The 21,074-nt window shown below is 33.9% G+C and overlaps 1 protein-coding gene across 3 annotated transcripts in view; it reads right to left on the bottom strand.

Moving 5' to 3' along the window:
- Positions 1–21,074, bottom strand: part of LOC108905294 (putative protein kinase C delta type homolog) — a 213,780-nt gene that overhangs the window by 88,781 nt on the left and 103,925 nt on the right. The window contains exon 6 of one of the 3 annotated variants that reach the window (XM_018708099.1): positions 1,840–1,941. In XM_018708099.1, coding sequence (XP_018563615.1) covers positions 1,840–1,941 — 102 coding nt within the window. Of the gene's footprint in view, positions 1–1,839; positions 1,942–15,820; positions 19,435–21,074 lie in introns of those variants that run through there. The other 2 variants (XM_018708097.1, XM_018708098.1) reach the window with 2 other exon arrangements.

Raw genomic sequence — 21,074 nt, 5'->3', positions numbered from 1 at the left:
ATTAGTTTTACATCAAAAATAAGATAATACTGTGTACTATCTATGGAAAAGTTTTGTTTCACAATTTCTACATTTTTTTCTCAGTTATGGGCAAAAAAAGAGCCGCACCGTCCATGTTTGCCATATAAACCTATGTTAAAATGAACAACTTTCAACAACAATATCTCAAAATCTAGATAAAAAAAAAAATTTCAAAAAAATATGACGCACAGAGGGAGCACTGGGTAATGCGCTATATACATTTCAAGTACATCTGTGCATTTGAGTAAACCCGATATACCTCCTTAAAAGGTTCTGTTAATAATAATTAAAGTGGCATAAAAAATGTTTTCTGTACTGGAGTAATTTGATGTAAATTGTATTATTTTTATTCAAGGAAGTTATCATTAAGTATAGTCTATTGTCTATTCGTTTCCGGATACCCTGTATATTAAGAAATAGAAGCTAGTTGGTTTTGGGATAGTTAATTGCGTTTTTCACAAGATTCAATTTCAACAAGGGTGCCGTTTTTATGTAGAAATCGCAAAAACTGAATATGAAATATGTTATAAAATGTCACTGGCAAAATTCGTAGCTAGCGACATCTAGCAAATGATCAAAAACTAACAATATATACGTATTTAACCGTCTCGAAAGTTTATCTATACCAAATTTCAATGTTTTTAATTGTTTTATATACACTATGTGGTTAAAATTTAATTTTAATAAATTATCTTCGACACCTGGTATATCAAAAACAAAATACGATAAGCCCAATGGTCGATAGCAGAAAATCTTATCCTGTCAACTTCTATCAGTTTCTCAATTTGTTGTACTTTTCTTTCAAAACATCCTGTATAGGAAAAATAATATAGTTTTTTTTAATGGAAAATCATACTTCACCCTCAAAGATCACACTGATGCGAATTCGCACCACCGTTTTTTTTTTAACAGCTGGCATTCCTCAGGTAGCAGCTGTTGAGAGTTCCTCCCACCACGATAATTCCTTCTGTAGCCCAAACAGTCAAGCCGTACCACAACTGGCCTCAGTCTGTTATTGTCGGCCAAACGAGAGAGTCTGAAAAGTCCGATCGGTGCGAATTCGCACTAGTGTGACTTTAGAGTGACAAAATTGTGGTAGAATTTATATCGTATAAACTGAATTGAAATTCAAATTTCCGTTTTTTCTCCTCACATTACGTATCGGTTAGACTAAAACATTGTTTATCTAGTTACTGTTAAAATCTTCAAAAAAATTTTTTCATTAATAGGTCTATTGCATGTATTTGTTAATATTTATGAATATTGTTTAAATTAATATTTTTATACAAAAGAGTGCAAAATCTACATAAATTTACAGAAAAGGAGCCAAAATAATCATCAAATAATCGAAAAATATTTTTTTTTTTCAAAACTAATTACGTCACCCGATTACTCGGAAAATTTTACCCGTTTTGATATAAATACGTTGCTTTCGTTAACAAATAAAGAAGACAAAGGTTCAAAGTTGACAAAATCCCAATTCGCACTAGTGTGACCTTTAAGGTGGCCAACCTGACCTTTGAACTAAGGAATTACAGGGTATAAATAAATAAGTGCAAGAAATTGCAGGAAAATGATTCCTGGTTGAAAATTGAAGGGGTCTTTCGTGTAGAAAAAAAATAACACGAATTAATAAAGTAATAATACCCATGTTTCTCGCCCCGAGCTTTGCAAGCATTTCCTGAGGATGATTTACGATTAAATCGAAACGTCGACGGAGCCAAAAACTCAATTCGTTCATCCCAAACAACAGACAAACCACCTAATTATTACAGCTTTGGATAAAAAAAAAACATTTATGTAATTCGTGCAACATACCTTTCCTGACGGACTCGATGGCCTCCACAACGAGCTTCTGGTTCACCCCGCACAGGTTGGCGGTGAGTTTCTCGCATTTTTTGTGGATGTTCACGTCGCAGTCTAGCAAATAAAAATTAACGCTTATGAACACCTCCGCGCATTAAACATCAACGCTACCAATTTCCGCGGACGCTTTGCCAACAAGTTAATAACCCACAATTGACCGAAAGCGGAGCAAAATGTATTTATCTACCAATTAAAATTACATCACTTTCGGATTCAGATTGATCCCTGCAGTTAGTTTGTTTTCATTTCGTATAATTATAGCCCGCTGTTATACAGCGTGTGTATCCAATTTGGTATTGGATACAGCTTCGCGCGTATCTCGGTTATTATAAGGGACAGAAAGATTTTTCAAATCTGGGAAACTCCACGATAATTTCAAATATACGGGGTGGTCAAATGAAAATGAAACAGAGCCATTTTCAGTTTTTTTCAGTTGAGTAATATTTCTTTTGAAAGCTCTTACAATTCTCTTTAAAACAGACTTTAAATTTTATAATTCCGTCCAATACTTATTAGAATGTTGATTTTAAAGTTGCAACTTATGTACAAACAACTAGTAACGGTAAAAATGTCAGTCATTCGAGTTAAATACGCCAATGGTATAAATTTAGTATTTCTTGCGTTACATTGATTTTTGACGATTTGTTATCACTTTCGTAAAAAACACAATTGTAAAAAACAGAAATGAATGCTATACATACACAATGAACGTATCTCGGTTATTATAAGGGGCAGAAAGATGCTTCAAATCTGGGAAGCTCCGTGATAATTTCAAATTTTGTTTCTCTTTTTGCCATGTAATAGCACTTCAAATGTACAGCGTGGATGTCATTATAAAAACAAGGTTATATGAAAGTGCAATGAAAAACAAAAGACGACTAGTAGTCAACAGCGAAACTGAAATATTCTTAAAAAGTCCTCTAATATTGTGAAAGTCTAGAATTAGTCAAATGCATATTTTTAATTTGATAATATCGTGGGAAACAATTACTTTGCGAACTAATGCTCCAGTCGAACCCACCAGACTTCTACCGGTTTAAAAGTTATTGAGAGATTTGCATTTCACTTACATTTATATTTATCATACTACAGAAAAAAAAATAAGCTAAAAATATGACAAAATTTATAAAAAATTAACTGTGTAATTTAAACATTGCTGTGCCTTATAATAAAAAAATCACATAATTATGATATTCCTAAAAACTGCTGCAGCAGCAGGCAATGGCATACCAACTGAATCATCGAAATTGGTTCAACAAGTACATCTAAAAGCATACTATATTAAAAAAAATAAAATAAAGAGGTTCTTGGTTCTTAATTAGCCTCGCTTTATATTCCTTTGCTTTTACTCAATTTGATTTTCATTTCCGTACACATTTTTCGAATACCATTTCTTAAAAAGTAAATATTTACCGCACCTCTAAATATTATTACACTAAAAATATCTACATTTATTTTCGTCTCCTTTTTCTTTAAAGCAAATTAATTCATTTCATAATTTTATTCCAATTTATTTTTTTAACATCTAGCTCTCACCGGAAGGAATTAAAATAAGTGTAGAACTGTGTGTAGTGTATACTTAAATTTACCCCGGTGTTCCAAAAAAAAATCTTGCAAGATGTAATTCCGTTTTTTAGCTTTTTACTTATACGTAAATCAATTCTTTCTTTTTTCAAATGGACAATATAATCTGGCACTAAGTTTTTTCTGAATCCAAAAATTTGCTTACAGTTTGGCCCAAGAAGCAGATAATCCCCTTAAAATTTTTATAGGACACATGATTCGTATCATTATATATATTTTTTTTTGATGTAGTATAGTAACCCTCTAGATGTACGTGGCTTGCTGCTGTTTTTTCGGAAAAGCGCTTTCCGACTAGTTCTATGCCTATGTAGCTTTAATAAGCGTCATTTTGTATCTCAAATTTATTTAATTTACAATACAGGATCATTTTTTCATACCGACATAAACTTTAAATTTAAGTTTCTGTATAAAAACTGATTTTGTATTAACTGATGAAATTTGAGATATAGGGGACAATATATTAAAATATAGCATTGCCCATTGATAAGGGCCCCATATTCTTTAAATAGTGTTTTCCGCAAAGACAAATAATTTCAAACATTTAATAGCTGAATAATCTAAAGCTTATCAAATAATAGGAATGTTATGTCATGCCACCTGAGTATTTTCAAAGACGCCGCAGTAAAACGAATAAACAGGTGCAAAAAACGATCAAACCATCAAGGTTTTAGGTACTGAAATCTACGAAAATACTAACTTTTTTATATATAACTCCACATGTAAATATTCTTATAACATTTACTTGCTTAATCCTACATATAAAATTGTTTACTTTTATTTATAAGTACGTGAAAATAATTCTTAAAATGTGGGGTTAGAATAACAGAAAACGCATGTTTTACAAACGCTTTTTTTTAGTTATTATTTTATTTGGGTAAATTTAAATGGTACCAATGAATAAACAAAACATCAAGGATTTTATTTTTGTGCTTACTTTTGTTCTACACGTTTTACTTTTCAAGATTTCAGTACCTAAAAATGCCAGAAATTTCACCATTTCTCGGCCAAGGATATGGCCACCTTAAGTCTAGTTATGGTATAGGTGTCTGTAGGTTCGAGTACAGTAGTGAAATATTACGGTAAGCCAATTGACCTGTAATCTGTCAAGTTCATTACCCTGAACTTTGGGGGTGGTTTTGGCGGGTTGTAAGTGGTTGTAGAGCTTCGTGCCCATTGAGACTTTTGATCAGCATGACGAGGACTATCAAAATACGAAGTTTCATAAAAATTGACCGGTGTTCAATTTCCATATGTTTTGTGCGGGGTTCTTTCTTATTAATAATTTAAGATGGTTTCTAACTTTCGAGTGAGTTAATTTATTGTTTTATAACACATTTGTAGTCGATTTATAAAAATAATTTAGGGTTTATGTAAAATTAGATACCAGTTTTGAACCTCTACCTACTGGAATAGTTGCAAGTAATGTTAATACCTAGACAATATTTTTAATTCAAAAAAAGGGCCAAACTGAAAAGTTGCTGGTAATAAAAATTAAATATTTTACATTGTCTTAAAAACGAAAAGAATTTTGAAAAAAGTTATTAGACAAAAGTTACTGGTTTTGATTAATTAAAGGGTGAACTTAAAATTTTCACACTTATTTCCGGGACACTGTATAAAAAATACTGAATCACGTGTCTCAAAACCATTTTAGACATATTTCTTTGTTTTTAATATGACACACTGCATGTCTCTCCATTTGAAAAACAATTGACAATAGCCTGCCACAAAGGTGGATGTCGAAAAAAGAAACGAAAGTTAGTGTCGATTTCTAGCATATAAAATCGAATAAAATGTCTCTTGGGGCATCTTTCGCGAGACGCCCGGTACCGACATCTAAAAAAAAAACGTAATCATACGTATTTATTTTTTGCGTAAGTTGTATCAAGTTGGATAATATCCGAATTGCGCTGCACATGCCGCTGTATAAATAAAATGTTTCTGTACCAACGACAATCGCCGAAAACAAACCTCGAACCCGACTTTTTTTTAGATAGACCTAGAGTATTTACGTCTGCGCCGCCGATATTTAAATTTGTGATTCACCTCGCATGTGACTTCGTTTACGGTCCTTCTCACAATCAAAATTGATTCGGAATAATTGGCTCCCATCGGCATTTATAGAGGTGTAATTGAAAAAAATACGTCACTCGCCAACGGTGCAGGAACGTATTCCAAATATTTATTAATAAACGGGAAGGTCAGGGAGATAGCGAGAAATATTTTGGAAGGACCGGCCGCTGTATGTTTTTATTTGTTATATATTATACCGCGAAAGAGATGCACGTAAGTTGTGTACGATTCTGGTGAGAGATTTATGAAGTACGAGCACGTGGAAAAAACAGTCGTTAATTAAAACGTCATTATCGTAAAAAAATTCGGTATCGTATTTTCTTTTAGATATATAAATCATTGGGTGCTGCTTTAATAATGTTCTGTGTTAGTTCTACAAGGTACCTAAATCAAATTTATTAAAATATTTATTATAACTTAAATTCTTCGTGTATAAAAATAAAGAGAAAATGAATTCGGTGGAACTTAGAAAGGAAAAATTTAAAAAATGTTGAATTCTCTACACGGTGTGTCCAACGATTATATTCTTAGTCCGGTCAAATTAGTCATAAAAATAGTGGTCAAATAACGAAAATTCCGACAGAGCTAAATTTTGGTGGAGACCTTGGGTACACCATTAGAAATAAAGTGTCAAAAGTCCCTATCGGTCCCATGTGTGCTAAAAATGTTATTCGGGGTCAAAGGTCAAAATTTGAGTTTTTTTCGATTTTTTTCAAAAACGGTAAGTTTTATCAAAAAAGTAGTTCTGACAAAAATTATAGACCTGAAAATTATCTACAAAAATGGTCCTTATACTTTTTTCCCTAAGAATCACCATTCCTGAGATATCGCAATTCAAAAAGTTGAAGGAGTCACGTTCTACATGATATGCACATACGTATATGCCACGTATACAGGGTATCCCATCCGAGACCCGTCGATTTTTGTTCTTGTGGGGAGCTTTTTTGACAGTCAAGCCAACTCGATATGTTCATCCCCCTAATGCCTAGCAACCCCAACTTAAAAATTTCAAATGCAACTACCCCACTTGTGGCACATCATTTTAAAGCCCTTTTCATTGCGAATACAGTGACGTACCGTTTTTAGAAATCGGTTGAGATTTGACAGAATTATTGGTTACAAACGAAAAGATGACAAACCAACTTACGCGTAGTAATTTCTACACAAATGCCCACCACTAATAAGTTTTTCATCTACTACACATGACCGCATTACCTAATTGTTATTGATGTGTCTATCAGTTTACAAAAAAGTCAGAAATGAAATAAAAAAGCTGAAGCAAATAATAAATCAGATTTATTTGATGAATTGCTCAAAATGACCCCCGTTAACTTCCAAACAATAATACAGTCTGTTTTCAAATTCTGTTCGAACATTATTAAAGACATCCGCAGTTATTAATCGGCATTCTTCTACAATTCTCTGACGTAGCACTTGCAATGTTTCCGGCTGAGTGGCGTACACTCGTGATTTTAAATGACCCCACAGAAAAAAGTCCAAAGGGGACAGATCCGGAGATCTTGGTGGCCATTCGACGGGACCTCTTCTGCCAATCCAATGCCCCGGGAAATGGTCATCCAAAAATTGTCGCACAGCAGCAGCATAGTGCGGGGGCGCACCATCTTGTTGGAAGGTTATTTCATTTTCTAGTAAATTGTCGTCACTTTCTAAAATCTCTGTTATCCTAGGATCAATTGTACTTTCCAATAATTCTAGATAGGTGTTTCCATCGAGATTACCTTGGATGAAAAATGGTCCAACAAGATGGTCGCCCAAAATGCCTGCCCAAACATTCAATTTTTGAGGTGTCTGAGTATGAAATTCCCTGATTAAATGCGGATTAGTATCACTCCAATAACGACAATTGTGTCTATTCACTTCGCCATTCAACATAAATGTGCATTCGTCGGAGAAACATGTATTGTAGAGAAGATTTGGATTCAGTAGAAGTTGTTCACTAAAGTATTCGCAAAATTGGTTACGGCGATCAAAGTCATCTTCATGTAACTCTTGAACCAGCGTCATCTTAAATGGATGAAACTTGTGTTTTTTCAAAATTCGATGAACACTGGAACGGGATACGCCAGAAGCTTGAGACACAGTTGTAATCGATTGCTTATTATCCATCTGTACATGACCCAAAACTGCCACTTCAACTGCTTCATTTCGAACTGGCCCAATTACTTCACGTTTCTTGTTTAAAAGCGAACCTGTTGCAACAAATTTGTCAATCAGGTGTTTAACGTACTGGTGGTTTACATTTTTTTCAGGATGATTGGCATTAAAAATTCGTGCTGTAGCTTTAGCGCAATCGTGATTTCGATAATAAATTGCAACAATTTCTACTCTTTCCGCGATAGAATAAACCATTTCGAACACACGTTAATACTTTCAATAACGGCTGAAACTAACGATTTCTTGGTCACAAGCAAAAAACACCGACTTTTTTTGTAGTACTGATTTTTTGTTATTTTGAAAAGGTCTGAATTCCTATAAACTTAAGTATCTTCTACTAATAACTATTTTAGTATCTAGTTTTATTTGCTTCAGCTTTTTTATTTCATTTCTGACTTTTTTGTAAACTGATAGACACATCAATAACAATTAGGTAATGCGGTCATGTGTAGTAGATGAAAAACTTATTAGTGGTGGGCATTTGTGTAGAAATTACTACGCGTAAGTTGGTTTGTCATCTTTTCGTTTGTAACCAATAATTCTGTCAAATCTCAACCGATTTCTAAAAACGGTACGTCACTGTATTCGCAATGAAAAGGGCTTTAAAATGATGTGCCACAAGTGGGGTAGTTGCATTTGAAATTTTTAAGTTGGGGTTGCTAGGCATTAGGGGGATGAACATATCGAGTTGGCTTGACTGTCAAAAAAGCTCCCCCCAAGAACAAAAATCGACGGGTCTCGGCGAATTTTGAAATATTATTCGGTTTTCCAATTATAGGGGGGGTCAAATTTTCGTTGGGATACCCTGTATACATAGTCAGGCACTTAATGCAAGTAAAAATGCCTATTTGTGTCTCTTATATGTATATACTATACTATTCTGAGAATATACACTCAAAAGAAACTCAGTCCCTTAGTCAAAATGACGCAGATGTCATTATAATTGAAACAGCAATAGAACAATTTAATGCAACAAATACAACTATTGTAGTTGGTGAAGATGTTGACTTACTAATACTACTCACTGCAAGGACTCCAACTGATAAAATTATATACTTTTTAAAACCTGGAAAGGCTCAACAGCGAACAGAAATATATTCTTCAAAATGCCAAAATGCCAAAACCATATCTTACTTTTGCATGCGATAACCGGCTGCGATACTACATCAGCAATGTTCAGAGGGGGTAAAACATCAGTATTAAAATTATTTGGAAAAAATCAAATGAAACAAGAGTATATAATTAATGGAAAAATGATAGCTCTTTCAGGTCATCAATTTTCATGTTAAATATACAGGGTAAAACGTTATTAACTAAGTTTTCAGTAAAATTGGTCGTAAGTGGCGCCCTCTACGAACAATGCTGAAATTACAACATGCATCTTATTCGTCGCCTAAAAAAATATAGTTTCACAAATTTTCAAGTTCCTAACCTAAATATTTTCAAAAAAATCGCAAAAGAAACGATTTAAAATTTTAACTTTCAACACCCTGTATTTCCGAAACTATCAACTTTCGGATAAGGCATGTTTGCGCCAATCGTCACCATTTCACGTATAGTATAGTATATTCAGCTTTCGATTTTCCCATTGTTAATGAATCACCCTGTATAGGCCTGGGGACTTTTAAATAATATAATGTTTTATATTTAAAAAACCAAACATAAAAGGATCTATTTTTTGAATAGTCATAAATGATTTTAACGAATATATACTTTCAAACACTTGATCTAAATACACGGTGATTCACAAATACGTGACCAAAAATGAATTATTTAGAAAAAATTAAAAATATTTTGTAAATTTAACACCCTGTATCTTTTTGACGAAGCATCCTAGATAAAAACTTTATACGAAAAACTCCCCTTAAAATTCACCAAGGAATACGAGGTTTCATTTTTTTCACCGTTTGTGAATCACCCTGTATAAGGAAATGATTTTTCATTTTCAAACACATCAAAGGATTTAAATATCGGACAATTATTTCAGATTTTAGTGTGTTGAATTGTTAATCTTCATTGAACTTCGCTTGTCTCATCAGAATAAATAATGCAAATGCTTTTTAGCGAAGAAAAAAACACACCGCCTACTTTATGCTTAATTCACAATTTGTTTTATGTCGAACAAACTAATTTTTTTTCTTCCGACTTCTAACATACGTAAATATTTTCACGGCGTTAAATAAACATTACAATCTTTTAGTCTCTCATGACAGTTTTTATACAAATAAAAAGACATGTGTAAGTAAACATCATTGGAATTTGAAAAAAAACAAGGAAACAATGCAGAAACCGATATAAAATTTAAGAAATACGGATACCTATTTATAATAAAGTAATTCGAAAGACCATAATTTTTTAGAGTTTAATTTTATTTCACCGTAAAGTATACAATTTAATTTTTTTAAGTATGTTGCGTCCTTTGATATTGGAATCAGTGTAACAATATATTTTTCAAGTACGTGGGTTCGAGAGAAATATTTTTAGAGTGTCACAAAGGTATTGTCTAAAAACAACACTGTCAAAAAAATATTTGGCTGTGTTTAAAAGTACCAAAATAAATACGATAACGTAATTTTAGTTTGATTTACAAAAAAGACGTGTCAGATTTCAAACAAAAAAGTGTTAAGCCAATTAAAAGAATTCAAGAAATTAAAAAAAAATCTTATCAAGTGAAATCAAACATTGTTCTTCGATATTAGAAATCTAGGTATACAAAATATATCCAACCCGACAAATAGGACCTCTAAATGCCCGATATATTGCGGGAAACAACTATTGTATATGCTAGAGATCCCAACTATCATTGGAAAAACAGTCGTTATTACCTGTTATACATAATTATTGAAAGTATAAATTAAAAATGATATGTCTAAATATAATTAATACAAAAACACACACCTGAAGATATTGATATTGTCAAATAAAGCGGTTTCTCAAAGAAACATCCTGTATTCTTGCTGTCCTATTGTCACCATTGACAAAAACTAATCGCGTAAAAAACAGCCCCTACAAAGAAATCTTTTTGTTTCAAAGAGCAGCACTGCATTGGTAAGATTTTTTTTAATCTTTTAATTTGTTTGAGTTAGTCCTTAAAACAAAGTAAAAAAATGCGAGTGCTAATAATAAAATATGTTTTTTTTTTAATACAAAAAAGTATATTTATATGTTGAACCTATTTATATAGTTATTTATTTTTAGCATATGTCTGTCTAGCCCGTATATATATAGGTAATAAGTTTTATTTAGCTCATATTACCCTAACATTGCACAGGGTGTGTCGAATTGCATAAGCCAAACTTTGTCTGGTAACAGAACATTCAAAATTACAAAAAAACTCATAAACAATGCTTAATTTACGACAAGCGAGATGTTGAGATTAAATCTTCTGTAATAGTCTAGGAAAGTTATACATAAAAAGACGGAATAAGCGATTTTTCTTACCATGAGATTTTTTTATCGAAAAATTTTAGTTTTGAGGTCATATACTATATGACTTTTCGCGTTTTTGACCAAAAAACTGGCAATATCGTAGTGAGAATGTATTTTTTCGAAAAAAATTTCAAATAAAAGTGGTTCAAAATTAAATTTCCTACAAAACTGCCCCTATGACAATTTACATTTTCCCAATAGTTTTCCCGTATATTTTTAAAATGCAGTACAGACTATGTTGAAATTAATGATTTAGAGCGAAAATAATGGTCCATTCATTCTTAAATAACAAAAGTGAGTTAGAGAAAAGAAAATTGCGGTAAATTCTTGGAATATTTTATATAGTTTTCCGAGGATTGAATATTCATGAGCATCAAACGTATCATTTTATAGGTTTTCGAGGGTGTTCATTACAAATTAATTATGAGCTTTTTAGTATTTTCCAGAAAAATCTATTTTCTTTGAAATTTGGAAATTAAAATTTGATGACAATAGGAAAGGAATTTTCTGGGGCTGCAAAGGTATAATAAAAAAATATTACCTATACCAATATAATCTTTTTTAATTTATTTATAATTAAAAAAACTTTTTTTTATTTATTATTTTTAACGATTTTATTATGGACTTTCATATCTAGGTTTATTAGGTAAAACTGCTGCTGTCGCAAAAAAAATTCAAAGAAAACAGATTTTTCTGGGAAATATTAAAAAGCGCATAATCAATTCGTAATGTACACCCTAGAAAACCTACAAAATGATACGTTTGATGCTGATGCTCATAAATATTCAAACCTCGGAAAATTGTACTTATAAGATTTTCCAAGAATTTTCCGCAATTTTCTTTTCTCTAGTTCACTTTCGTTAGTTAAAAATTAATTGACCATTATTTGTCTCCAAAACATTTATTCCCACATAATCTGTAGGTACTACAAAAAATATATGAGAATACAGAACTATTGGGAAAATCGAAATTTTTCATAGGAGTAATTTTGTAGAAAATATAATTTTGGACAACTTATATTTGAAACTTATTTGGAAGGGGCTATTCTTTGATGAAAATTAATAGAGATCTTTGGTATAAAATTTTTTGAAAAAACTCCCCTTGAAAAATTAAAAAAAAAATTTTTTTCTTTTTTATATTCCAAAGCAAGTTAAAGAAACCAAACTTGGTGAACAGTATCTGTCAAAAAAGCTACACTTTTTAAATTTTTTTCAACCCTGAAGTATTTTTGTAAGGGGTTGAAATAATCAATAGTCTAGGCGGTATCTGTTTCAGGTTCAGTAAAACGCATATGATAGGAGATTTTTGCTTTAACGGCTTCTAAATAACATCAGAAATGATCATTTTTCTATGCAAATAAAAAAAACGTGGGCTTAATTGTTATTGCAAAAAAGTATAAAAGAAATAGCAAAAAAATTCATTTTTTTCTTGGATTTCTCGTCGACAACTTAGCAACTATTCATTTTAGACAAAAATGGAAGAGGAAAAAAGTTCTATAATAAAATTTTGAAGATTAGTTGCAATTCGAAAAAATAATTATTTTTGTTGAAAAAATCGGAAAAATCATTTAAAAAATTGCAAAAAAGCTAGTTTATTTGTCAATTTTTTTTAGACACTTGAATAATACCTAGGATCTTCAAACTTTTCCCAATTAAACTTCTTAGTGTATAAAATCATCACACCAAATTTCATCCAATTCGGTTCAATAGTTTTTACACAATAATTGTTTAATTTTTTTTTAATTAACAAATTTTCAAAATCAAATTTCTAAAAATCGAAAGCTTATGAATACTTGAAAATTTCACCACAAAAAGAAGAGCTCTCAAGCTTTAAAATGCTTTTTGAAAAATTTAAATCGGACGATTAGGTAAGCCGTGGTGATTGGTTGAAACATTTGCGCAATTTTCCCGCTTATAAACAATTGCAATAATTTAATGGTTTTTAATTTTTTTGTTTTATTTTAAAATATGGTTTGAAAGTACTCGGAAAGACGAGTATTTAAAAAAAAAACGATGATCCGCCCATTATTTTCGGAGTTATAGCCCGTTAAAGTTAACCCTTATTTACAGCAAAACTATAAGGGCTGTTTTTTGAACTAATAGGTTTGTCATTCCGATTAGATATACAATACCGCGTGAAATCAATGAAATATCAGTGGTGGGGGGAGCAAACACACAGAGACTCCGATCTGAATTCTCGAGTTCAAAACTGCGACGCTCGGAAAAATTTCAATTATCTCAGCTTCTAATTTACCAATTTCGATGATTTTTTTTAAATCAATGTATCGCAACTTAAAAAATTCAATTATCATATTTTCAACTCCCTTTTATTATTTATTGGACTTTTGACATGCCGATAAACAGTTACTTTAAAAAATGATTAATTTATTATGTTTATTTATTTACCATCTTAATATTCATGACCAAAATTTTTGCATGTTGCACCAGGTAATACTAGTAAGTTTGTTTAAATATTATAAAATTGTTTAAACAATAATTATTTAACAACCCCTATGACATTTTCGGCAAAATACACTCGCGTTGAACAGCTCGTCTTTTTAAAAATGCATTGAAATACATTTATTTTTTCTCATAAATCCTTAACTTTTCGAAAAAACTTCGCCCCTTACATTTTTTCGGTGTTATTTAGATACACCCTGTATATGTCTGTATCTCAAAACGCCGTATGTTGCCGGTGGTTGCGTGTATGACACATGGTTTCTGACCTCAAAACCTACACTTTTCTATAAAAAAATCTCACAGTAAAAACATTCGCCCATTTTTTCCTTATTTTCCTGGACTAAAAACGGTTTTCTGAACAAGTATTCACTTTTTATCCTGCCTAAGACACAATCATAGTTACAATTTTATAATAATGTAAATTTTCATGTTCATATTTAATCGATTTAAATACATTAAATTTAAAAAAATGTCGGGAATCTCAACTTCGACTAAACTTCCGAAACAAAATATTTCCCGATCATATTTATAGAAACTTGTTTCTCGTTTTCGGGAGTTCTATCACACCTAGTGATGTAAATGGTAAAATGACAAATTGTTACTTACATAAATTACTGTAAAATTACCGTAATATTACGCACCGCCAGATAACGGATGTATTTTATGTAATTTTTGTAACTTAGTAAATTACGTAATTTACTGTAATTAATGTTAATTTACACTTAATTTTAAATATCGCGCCAATTTCAATTTTGACATTTAAGGTTTTATAACCTTTCTTTTATTTTAGCAATATTAGCATTCATTCTGAAGAGTATAATGGTGATAGTGAGGATGAGGACCATGATTATACAAGCTCTAATAGCTGTTTTACATTGACAATTTATTCATGAATAAATTAACGAAATTCTTCATGAATTAAATCACGAATTTATTGGTAAACAGTGTGGTTTTACACTGCTACAGACTTTGTCAAGTTTTTTGACGCATAAATCAGTTCTACCAACAAATCAAAGAAGCAAATAAACTTCAAAAATGTCACCTTTCCACTCATAATTGTAGTGACACAACAGCGGTAACGTTTTGACACATATCATATAAATATTAGTTTTTGTAAGTAACAAATCAGTAAAAACAATGCAAAACTAGTACGACGCTACACAATTATTTACATATTCCAATATCATAACCTCATTACTGATCTGAGGCAGGAAATCTGTTGGGTTGGTACTCCTCAACTTCACGAAGAAATTGACGAAAATTAGAGCATGTTCTAATTCGTCAAGAACTTGATGGATAAATTCATGAAGTTATTTGACAGTAGACAAGAAATTCGACAAGTGTAATGCACCAAGCATTACACTTGTCCAATTTCTTGATGAAGCGACGAATTAATTCATCAATAAATTGTCAATGTAGTCAACAGCTATAAGAATAAGGTATTAACTGAAAGAAATGAAGAATTTGAGGCAAAATGTAATGAAAAAAGGCCTGTTATTGTTATACAAAATATTTCACTTGAAAAAGTTTGTTTTTCGTTGTTGCATTTTTCGTTCATAATTTTGACTACAATTTAGTTGACCATGCAAAGACCGAACTGATAGAAATAGATAGAACGAAAGAGGTAGAAAAGGAAACAGAAATAAACGACGAAGAATTAAAAACTGCTAATTGTAATACATTCTACCAAAAAAGGCCTATGTCCCAGAAAAACAAATGCTTAAAGAAACGAAAGCTGTTTTAAATAGAAACCTAAATATTTGTATTTAGATTTGATTTATTTTATTTTTACTGCTGCACTTATATGAATGTTACCTACTTATATGAATAAAAATTTTAATTTTTTGCATAAAAATCGACAAATATTATTTTTTAATCATTTTATAGAAGCTGAATACTGAGAAGCTAAACAAGCTGAGTACACTTTAAAATGTCGTAAAATGTAAATGTCATAAATTACATAAATTACAAGCTAATTTGTAAATTACATGAAATGTTACCAGTAAAATTACATTTTCATAAATTGCAAGTAATTTAACATCACTAATCACATCAGATACAAAATTTGCTTTATACAACTCGGGACACCCTGCTTTAATTAATACTGAATGGACAAAAGCACACCTAGTTAGAAACAAATGAAAACGCTCTACAACCTACGCCTACGGTTAGTCAACAAAAAACCTGAATAAAGGTTAAAATGAAAATCTAACCCTTATTTTTGCCGGGAGCTCCCGACCCAAAGCCCGAATCATTTGAGGACGTACTTGCTCCTACTTTGGTAGCCATATTCTCCTCGCCCTCATCCTCGGACGTCTCGTCCTCGCTGGAGGTCTCCTCTTCGGATTCTTCCTCCTCCTCGTCGTCGTCATCCTCCTCGCTGCTGCTCTCCTGAGGCGCGGGAGCGGGCTGGCCGCGAGGACGCGGGTAATGCCGACCGCGGATGACCTTGGGGCGTGCGAAAATTTCGACGGGACAGACGTCGAACTGCTCGGGTTTTTTCCACGGGTGCATCCACTGGGACAAGCGGTTGGATTGCAGGGGGACAAACACATCTTTCTTTTCCTCCACCGGTTCGGGTTCCGGCTCCGGTTCTGGCTCTGGGGGAACGAACACCTCCAGGTCTGGATCGTCTTTGTTTGCCTTTTGCACCAATGACCGTTTCGAGACGAGCTTTTTGACCACTTCGGGCTCTTCTTTGGTGTCTGGACTTTCTTTTTCAATCAGGACATTGTTATCGTTTTCGTCCTTGTTAATCTCCGCTTCATCGAGCTTCTTCGATGCGTCTTTTAAATTGTCGATCATGGCTTCGACCTCCTTTGACACTATTTCAGTTATTGGAGAGACTATACTGTCTTTTTCTTTACTGATATCCTTCTCTTGTGATGAAATGTCCTGACTAAGTGAAATGGTCTGAGGAACCTCATCTTTATCCGCTTTACTTTCTGTATCCTTGGATTTTTTTAGTACAGTAGTGGGAGGGGTACTAGACTTCTCTTCTTTAAAGAGTGGGAAAGATGGTGGGGTGTCTTCTTGGTTATAATTATCACTCTTACTGACCAATGGCGAAGCAGGAGTGGGAACACTGTCCACATTTTTACTTTTATTCAGAAGGGTGCTAGGTGAGGAAGGTGGGGCATCCTCCGTCTTAGAACTATTTCTGTTAAAGAGATTGATTTTATTAGCGAATGGCGAAGACGGTGCGGAAATATTATCCAAGCTTTTATTTTTAGATGTACCAGGTGTAGAAGTCGAGGTTTCGTCATTTTTAGAATTGTCTCTGCTGAAAATATTTCTTTTACTGGCAAGAGGCGAAAGAGGTGCAGGAACATTATCCAAACTCTTAACCTTAGCGAGTACACCTGGTGAAGAAGGTCGACAGGTATCTCCATTAAACAAGTTACTCTTACTGCCAAAAGGTGAACCAGGTGCAGATGAATTGTGTAGATCGTTACTCTTACTACTAAATATACCAGGAGAAGATGGTCGAGAATCTTCTTTTCCAGAGTTCTCTCTGCTGAAAAGGTTCTTCTTACTAGCAAATGGCGAAGAAGGAGCGGAGGACTTGTTCTTGTTGCTGAAGAAACCAGGTGATGAAGGACGAGAATCCTGTTTATTAGAATTTTCTCTGCTAAAATTGTTCTTACTAGCAAGTGGCGAAGAGGGTGCAGAGGACTTGTCCAAGTCTTTGAAGAAACCAGGCGAGGAAGGCCCAGAATCTTGTTTGTTAGAATTTTCTCTGCTAAAGAGGTTCTTCTTACTGGAAAGTGGTGAAGAAGGTACAGAGGAATTGTCCAAATCCTTGTTCTTGTTACTAAAGAAGCCAGGTGAGGATGGTCGAGAATCTTCTTTTTGAGAATTTTCTCTGCTAAAGAAGTTCCTCTTGCTAAGAGCATCAACAGCAGAATCGGACACGTTTTCTTTTTTCTCTAAAATTTGATTGAAGAAATTATTTTCATTAACTACTGAAGTTGTTGGTGATGGACTGTTTATTTTATCATCACTTAAAATCGGTGATTCCTCCACTGCCTTTTTAACCTTCTCTTCAATTACTTTTCCCTTGTGTACCGGCGACCTTTTCTTCAAAATGCTTGACACAACACGTTCTTTGGGTTTAGGATGTTGTACAATACCTTTGTGGTTGTCTGTAAGAGTAATTTTACCTGGGAAGACTTTAGGTACTTTTGGTTGAGATTTTGCCTTGATTTCTTCCGGCGTGATAGATGACCTATCATAGTTTTCTTCGTCTTCAACTTCTACTATCACGTTGAATCTAAACTTCTTTTCCCTTTTAGGTTTAGCTGCTTCCTGTACTTCTACGTCGTCGACAATAGCTTTGAGAGCAGTCTGCGTTTGTCCAATTTCTGCGGAACCGGATATCACAGGCTTTGGTTTAAACGCGGTTTGTTCTATCTCAACTTGGGAAATATCTCTGATCACATTTTGGTAAATATCTTCTTTAAGTTCGTCGGGTTTTTCATTCTCCGTTGTTGGTGTTCTGGGTCGCTTTTTAACGGGACGACGCTGCACTGGAGACTTGGGCTCGGCTTCTGTGACTTTTTCTTTGGAATGAGATTTTTTAATCCTATTTGACGAATCGGTTCTTTCGTCTTCGTCGTCTGACTTCTTCACTTTTTTCTTGCGGACGCTAGTGCGAGATTCGAAAGATTCTTTTCCTACTTTGTCGGTGGCCGGCATGGCGTCTTGTTCTGATAAAATGGCATCAAGGATCTTCAGGTCTTCCTCTGATAAGTCGGTGGAGTTTCTTCGTATCTGTTTCAGGATGTTCTCGCTTGAAATTTGTCTGCTCTGTCTTCTTTGTACTTCTTCCGGTTGGCCAGGGTTAAGGTCTTCCTCTAGGTTGTCCGAGGTTATGGCTTCACATATCTCTTGAAAGCTGGGGGACTTCCTCACTGAATTTTTCCTGGTGATTTTCTTGGATTCCGGTTTGAGGATGTTCTCTTTGCTTCTGCTGCGGATCAGGAACTTTTCCTTCAGGATTTCGCCTGGGGACTTTTTCCTTCTTTTCGCTTCGACACCTAGTTCTTCAGGTTTGAAGTTATCTCTCCAACTTCTAATCTCTCCGATCTCCTGTTGTAGGGTATCCCTGTGGACAGTTTGTAGACGAACTGTAGGTCTGTCCCTTCTTATGGTGGTGTTTGGTTTAGCAGGTTTCTGGTCTTTTTCTTCAACGGATTGCCTAGGACTTCTCGCGGGACTGGGAGGTTTGTCCGGGGTTTTCTTTTCTACAACTTCCGGTTTGGAGCGGTCATATTTATCAAACTTCTTGTATCTATTCACTGACACGTCTATATCCGCTGTGTTGATTTTCTTAATGGGTCGAACGCTTGAAGGGGTACCTTGATAGAGCAGTTTCGGGGAACTCACCCTTCTAGGAGTGTTCAGTTCCGTGATGGTAGAAAGATGTGGTTTGTACACGCCCCTGTATTGACGGGGTATGGATTTTGGGGCGGCTAAATTGGAGGCGATTATAGAGGAATGATTTGAGTAAGGCCCGCTTAGGAAGAGAGAGGAATACGCACTACTCGAGGGGATGCTTAAGCCAAGTTCGGAATAGTACGGCATTTTCGTATCGAGTAGTTGACCAATTAAAAAAATCAGGTGATCGATTTATTTCCTACCTGTTTGAGTCGAGTTAAATTTAATCCAGACACATGCACTAGAATAAACAATTAGAGCTGCCAATACGTTCGCGACAACTAAAAATAAGACGTTGAGAATTCTTCACGCTTTCGGACACCGGAGCGCACTGGAATTAAATCATAATTTTGTTTATTCCTTGAGTTATGAAGTCGAGTTCGTAACCAATGAGCAGTAAAAGTTCAACTGGCAGGTTTCTCGCAACAGTGCCAAACAATCCTATTTTTATCTGTACGGCGCGTGACGTTAACTACTCCCGGTGATTTTCAGTTGGAACACCTGTACGCCTCTCGGCTTCGACAACCGTTCGGTGGTTTTCAAAAGTGCAACTTTCTTTGCACGTGGGGGAATGTTACGCAAATGACACTATTTCTGTCATTTTGGCGTATTAATTACCTGCTTCTATTATTAATCCGCGTTACGAAATTTTTGGGTGGTCGTTGCCACGAAAGCGTGCTGGTGGAATTATTTATCGCGGGGTCACGAGCGTCACTTGAATAATGCCCATAACCTATCTTTCTCAAATGGTAAGGCGTACTTAAAAAAATAATCGCGCAAACACTGATCGTGTGTGAGGTTTATTTATTGCTTTGTGAAGTATTTATTTCTGACAGCACAACGCGAGAGAATTTGTATTATTAAACCTATTCCCAAAATACTCGATATTTATGTATGAATATCGTGATCCTTTGTTTACACTGCTGGTATATTCGGCATAATTACACCTTCCTCCACTGAAACTATTTCTATCATAAAGTTAAAATTTGTTCCTTATTTTTCATCGCAATGTAGCTCATAGCCATAAAAACGGAAAATAGTATATTTTATAACAAGATCTACGATTTTATATGACCAATTTAATTCAAAATGTGTACAAACCATATTCCGTTGAATTTATGTTAATTGATAACATAGGCCAGGAATTGGGCGCGACTTTTTGTTTCAGCAAGCTGAATTTATCACTATAGATGCTAAATATTATGTACAATAACATATTAGTTTCCACAGTCACAAAAATGGGGGGTAGATTATTTACAGGCTGATTCTTCCGTTCGTTTCCACGAGAAAACAGTAAAATACTTTTTTTCGTCTTCAAAATAACTACAGAACTAACCCTCGAGCGTCAAAAAATATTGATTAGTTCAAATAATAATATAATATAATAAACTGCGTTGTTATAATATCAATAGTTAATGTCAATCAATTTTAAAAACAGTATTATTTAATTACATAACCACTTCAACTACTCCACTGAGGTTTGGGGATTTTCATTTGATCTTGCCTGTATAATGCGGCGGCTACACGACAGCGACTTGCCTGCACGGTATGGTTTGCGCAATAAACACGGAATACTGTGTTGTGGCCACACGATGCAGGTAAGACCGTTCAGGCTGCAGACACTGCAGGCAGCAATCAGTACGTTTCTCAGGAATATGTATCCAAGCGAAGAATTTTTGGTATTAGCCTCTTTCTATTTTACATTAGTAAAAAAAAATAATAAATAGACGTCATCCTTCAAACTGGTCAAAAAATGGCTTCTGAGCAGAAATATACATTCACATATAAATTTAATGAAGGATTTGAGAGAAGATCCCGACTATTGGCGTAATTATATGAGAATGGATGAAATGGCGTATACTGAATTACTAGGATTGGTGATCCCTTCATAAATCGACAAAATACTGTAATGCGCGAATCTATGTACATATGTACAGTGTGTTTCACTTAAAGTCGGGACACCTCCGTATTTAGGAAAAAGGCCTACTTTTTGATATTATATTTTTTGACATGTGATCTTTTCTACGG

This window comes from Anoplophora glabripennis, unplaced genomic scaffold, assembly GCF_000390285.2.
Source record: "Anoplophora glabripennis isolate ALB-LARVAE unplaced genomic scaffold, Agla_2.0 scaffold257, whole genome shotgun sequence".
Classification (NCBI taxonomy): domain Eukaryota; kingdom Metazoa; phylum Arthropoda; class Insecta; order Coleoptera; family Cerambycidae; genus Anoplophora; species Anoplophora glabripennis.
Note: the sequence above shows the minus strand (reverse complement) of the source record. Positions and strands in the feature narration are given on the sequence as shown.